This window comes from Triticum aestivum, chromosome 5B, assembly GCF_018294505.1.
Source record: "Triticum aestivum cultivar Chinese Spring chromosome 5B, IWGSC CS RefSeq v2.1, whole genome shotgun sequence".
Lineage (NCBI taxonomy): Eukaryota > Viridiplantae > Streptophyta > Magnoliopsida > Poales > Poaceae > Triticum > Triticum aestivum.
In genome coordinates, this window is record NC_057807.1 from 608,982,503 (window position 1) to 608,985,900 (window position 3,398).

Here is a 3,398-nt window from a genome sequence, read left to right on the forward strand (position 1 = left end):
CTTAACTATGCTTGGTGAACCACAAATATTCCCCAACAAATTGGATGACATAATCCAATCCTAATGGTAAACTCAAAACATGTATTGAAGCTAAACATAATTATTTGATAGGAAAAAATAAAATGTTTCGTGAAGTATTTTATAAGTAACATGAATGAACATTCTGAACATTTTGCCTCTTAGATAAATAAAGACATATATGTTTTAAATGGACGCACAATGTTTGTGATGTCACTCGGGATGTATTTTTAAAAGTGAACACATCATGTTACCACATAAAAATAATAATCTACTAAGTAATTATATCAAACCCCCATTGTTAAACATATCGCGTCATTGGACAAGCTAATTTATCTTGATTTTTCTTAAGAAAGCATGATAATAGTACAACATAAATTGGTCCAAAAAAAAGATCTGTTTGAAGAAGGAAATAGAGCTACAATTTACACTCTTTGGTATCCCGTATCGTAGGTCGTTTATTTGATGACATGTAGATTTCACGCATTGATTCTTGCGAACTTTCCATTTCCTGTGATTCGGATTGAAGGGGAATCTGTCAAACATTTGCTTAGAAACTAAAATCAGTATGTACTTCCATTCAATTATAAAAGAACCGGTATGAACTCGAATTATGTGGTAGCATCTAGGGTGACCATACAAAATAAAATCATTTGCAAGAACGCATTGACAATACAACTGTGCCGAACAACAAAGTGAGTAGAAAAATGTGGAATGGATGGCAATATATTCAAGTGAGATTACTCACACTTGTAAATCTTAATTCATAATGCCTTCCACCATGGTCTACAACTTATACATATGTCATATGCTAGTACTACATGGTGCATAATTACATTATAGAAGACAATGCAACTGGCCACTGTTTTTTCATGAAGGATCATGTTCATATTGGGAGATGAACCAGTTGCATATAAAATATGAAAGTAACAAAAGAGAGCTTGCTAGCTAGGAGTCTACATCCAATTCTCTGTTTTTTTAATATTTTGGCTCCTTCATGAGCCATGTGTTTTCTGTGCTTTTTAACTTCTAGAAAGAAAATGGTCGCTCTTTCATAAGTAGTAAAAATAGCGATGCTGACAAACTCACTTAGAAATAGCTAATTATAAGGCTACTGAATATCAGGAAACAGGAAAAAAACTGACTCCATCAGTAACTGTTTATCCTTACTTGTGAATCCTGACTATATATATAGCTAAAAGAGAAGAATACTGATATCTTGTCAGTCGTATAAAATAGAGCTAATTACTCAAGCTTCTTCTAAACTTAGGATCAAAGGCCAATGCACGTCTTGACTAATATGGAATGTGCATATCCAAAACAAAACTTTGGAGCAAGACTTTAAAAAAAAAGATATATGACAAAAATAATAACAATGAAGGCAGCAAACAAAAGAGATGGTTAAACCGAAATATGTCAAGCTGGCAGTTGTGTCCTTGACCATTATGAAGAGGACACCTTTGTTCCCTTTGAAGAAACAAGTCAGACCTGCATATATATGTCCAATTGCCATATATATCCAGAGCAAAACAAACAAAATGAAAGAACTGTTTTACCTTTTTACTGTTAAGGCTGCATATTCGTACATTCTCCACTGTCATCACTAACAAGTTAACACATGGGAGAGATATCAATGCATTATCAACTTGATTTTTTGCTGCTCAATTTGAACAGTAAAGTCTAATAGCAGAGGGTAACACATAAAAGAATATTACCTCTTGTCTCATGTCCGTACTGGCGCCTTTGCCATTTCAAAAATCTTCCTCCAGCCTTCCATTTGACCGTACTTCTGAAATCATCATGCTGCAAAAAGGAACGCCAAGTTCAGCAAGCCAAATGTTCATTTCTCTTTTATATATTACCAAACTATACAATTTGTATGTTAGGTCTCAAAAGTTGAGCGAGCCAAAAGTTTATTCCAGTCAAGTTTTTTATTGGACATCCTATATCGCTTGGATGTGCAAGACCAGCAATGGATTTGCATTGTCCATCCTATAATATTATCCATATCTACATCATCAAGTAGTTCATGTCTTGCTATCTTCTAATTTACATCTATTAATTAGGAACAGTTCATGATTATTGTGCGCAAAATTGGCAATATAAGGACTGTCCAGTGAAGCATGCTCCCTACACTGTAAACTGAAAGAGAATGTTTAGATTTCTATAACGCGACTAAAGCAGCAGGAACTTGTATCGAGTGAAATGAACCTGAAAAGATTTGCAAGTGAAACCCCATAAAATAAATTTGATCTTCTCACCATCATTATCTCCAAGCACAATTTGCTTTCTTTCTGTACATCAAAGACGTTCCAAGTTCTCAATCTTGTCAATACTGCAAGAAAGGAAAATTCAAAAAAATACTGCAAGAAAGAAAGAGTGGGTTCTAGATTGTCGAAAGGTTATCTAGCTAGCTTGTTCATGCATGCTAGTCTCCCCAAATCAATCAATATGCGTGCTTGCAAACACTTGCACGTGCATCATGCTATGTCCTAAAGCACTTCACTGCAGGACCTAATTCCGTTTGATGTTGCAAGCATTTAGGGATCCAAAAATCAACTCAAAAATTAGTCAAAGACCTTGTGAGATTAATATTCCACTTACTGGGATCAACTATAAAAATCAGCTCGGTTGATTTGTACAACAAATTGCAAAATGATTACTCGGATAAACCAATAAGCGTAAAAGGATGTGGCCAGATAGATTCATCTAATTTTTATGGTTTGTTAGAATATGGCCAGATCGATTCATCAGCAAACAAATTCCATAGAGAAAAGCACTCGAACCAACAAAAGCGCCAGCACGGGACTGATTGCTAATTACTAAGTTGTGTACCTATGATGTGGCTGGCCTCGGCGACCATGGGACGGGTGTGGGTTGGGGTGGAGGAGGGGATCATCAGCATCAATTCTCCCGTGGTCTTGGCATCGGATCGCATGCCGCAGCAGCACCTCCGTCTATGGCAGAGTCAACGGCGAGCGAGGAGGGCGGACGGATCCCGCGTTGGTGTCGACGCATCGGCTCCGTGCTGGTTGCGGCGAGCCTCAGTGGCCACCGGAGGCACGTGGCGGCGGCGGCCGAGCGCGGAGGGGCGCGCCTGCCCTGCCCACGAGGGCATCGCGGGGGAGGCAAGGTGGGTCGGTAATTTCTTTCCTTTTCGCGTGCCCTGTGTGCGTGATTGTAGCCGAGGAGTCGCGGACGTGGGACATCTGCCGATTACGCTTTGAGGGAAAACGTACTTGGCGGACGATTTTCTGGCAGAGTACGTTCGCAGCGCTATCATTAGTTCGCTTGTTTAATAGTAGTATAGAAAAGACATAACCCATTGGCTCCAACGTGAAATAGAAAAATACCAACAAAAACCTTACGCTGACCTAATA

At 38.7% G+C, this 3,398-nt stretch overlaps 1 protein-coding gene across 1 annotated transcript; it reads right to left on the reverse strand.

The window, feature by feature from the left end:
• Positions 1-268: 268 nt before the first annotated feature.
• Positions 269-3,197, reverse strand: LOC123117124 (uncharacterized). Its single transcript, XM_044537955.1, has 4 exons — positions 2,854-3,197; positions 2,280-2,353; positions 1,734-1,821; positions 269-1,621 (listed from the first exon to the last, which is right to left on the reverse strand). Exons 1-4 carry the CDS (start codon positions 2,954-2,956, stop codon positions 1,314-1,316), a joined length of 573 nt encoding a protein of 190 aa, XP_044393890.1. The 5' UTR covers positions 2,957-3,197; the 3' UTR covers positions 269-1,313.
• Between the last annotated feature and the right edge of the window lie 201 nt (positions 3,198-3,398).

What these genes read in the sequence shown, in the direction of transcription:
- LOC123117124 (XM_044537955.1), bottom strand. Translation starts at nt 2,956, where the DNA reads ATGCGATCCGATGCCAAGACCACGGGAGAATTGATGCTGATGATCCCC. An exon ending in TGTGCTTGGAGATAATGATG is followed by an intron (nt 1,822 to 2,279) that starts GTGAGAAGATCA and finishes TCCTTTTTGCAG; the next exon opens with CATGATGATTTCAGAAGTAC. An exon ending in GTACGGACATGAGACAAGAG is followed by an intron (nt 1,622 to 1,733) that starts GTAATATTCTTT and finishes TTAACTTGTTAG; the next exon opens with TGATGACAGTGGAGAATGTA.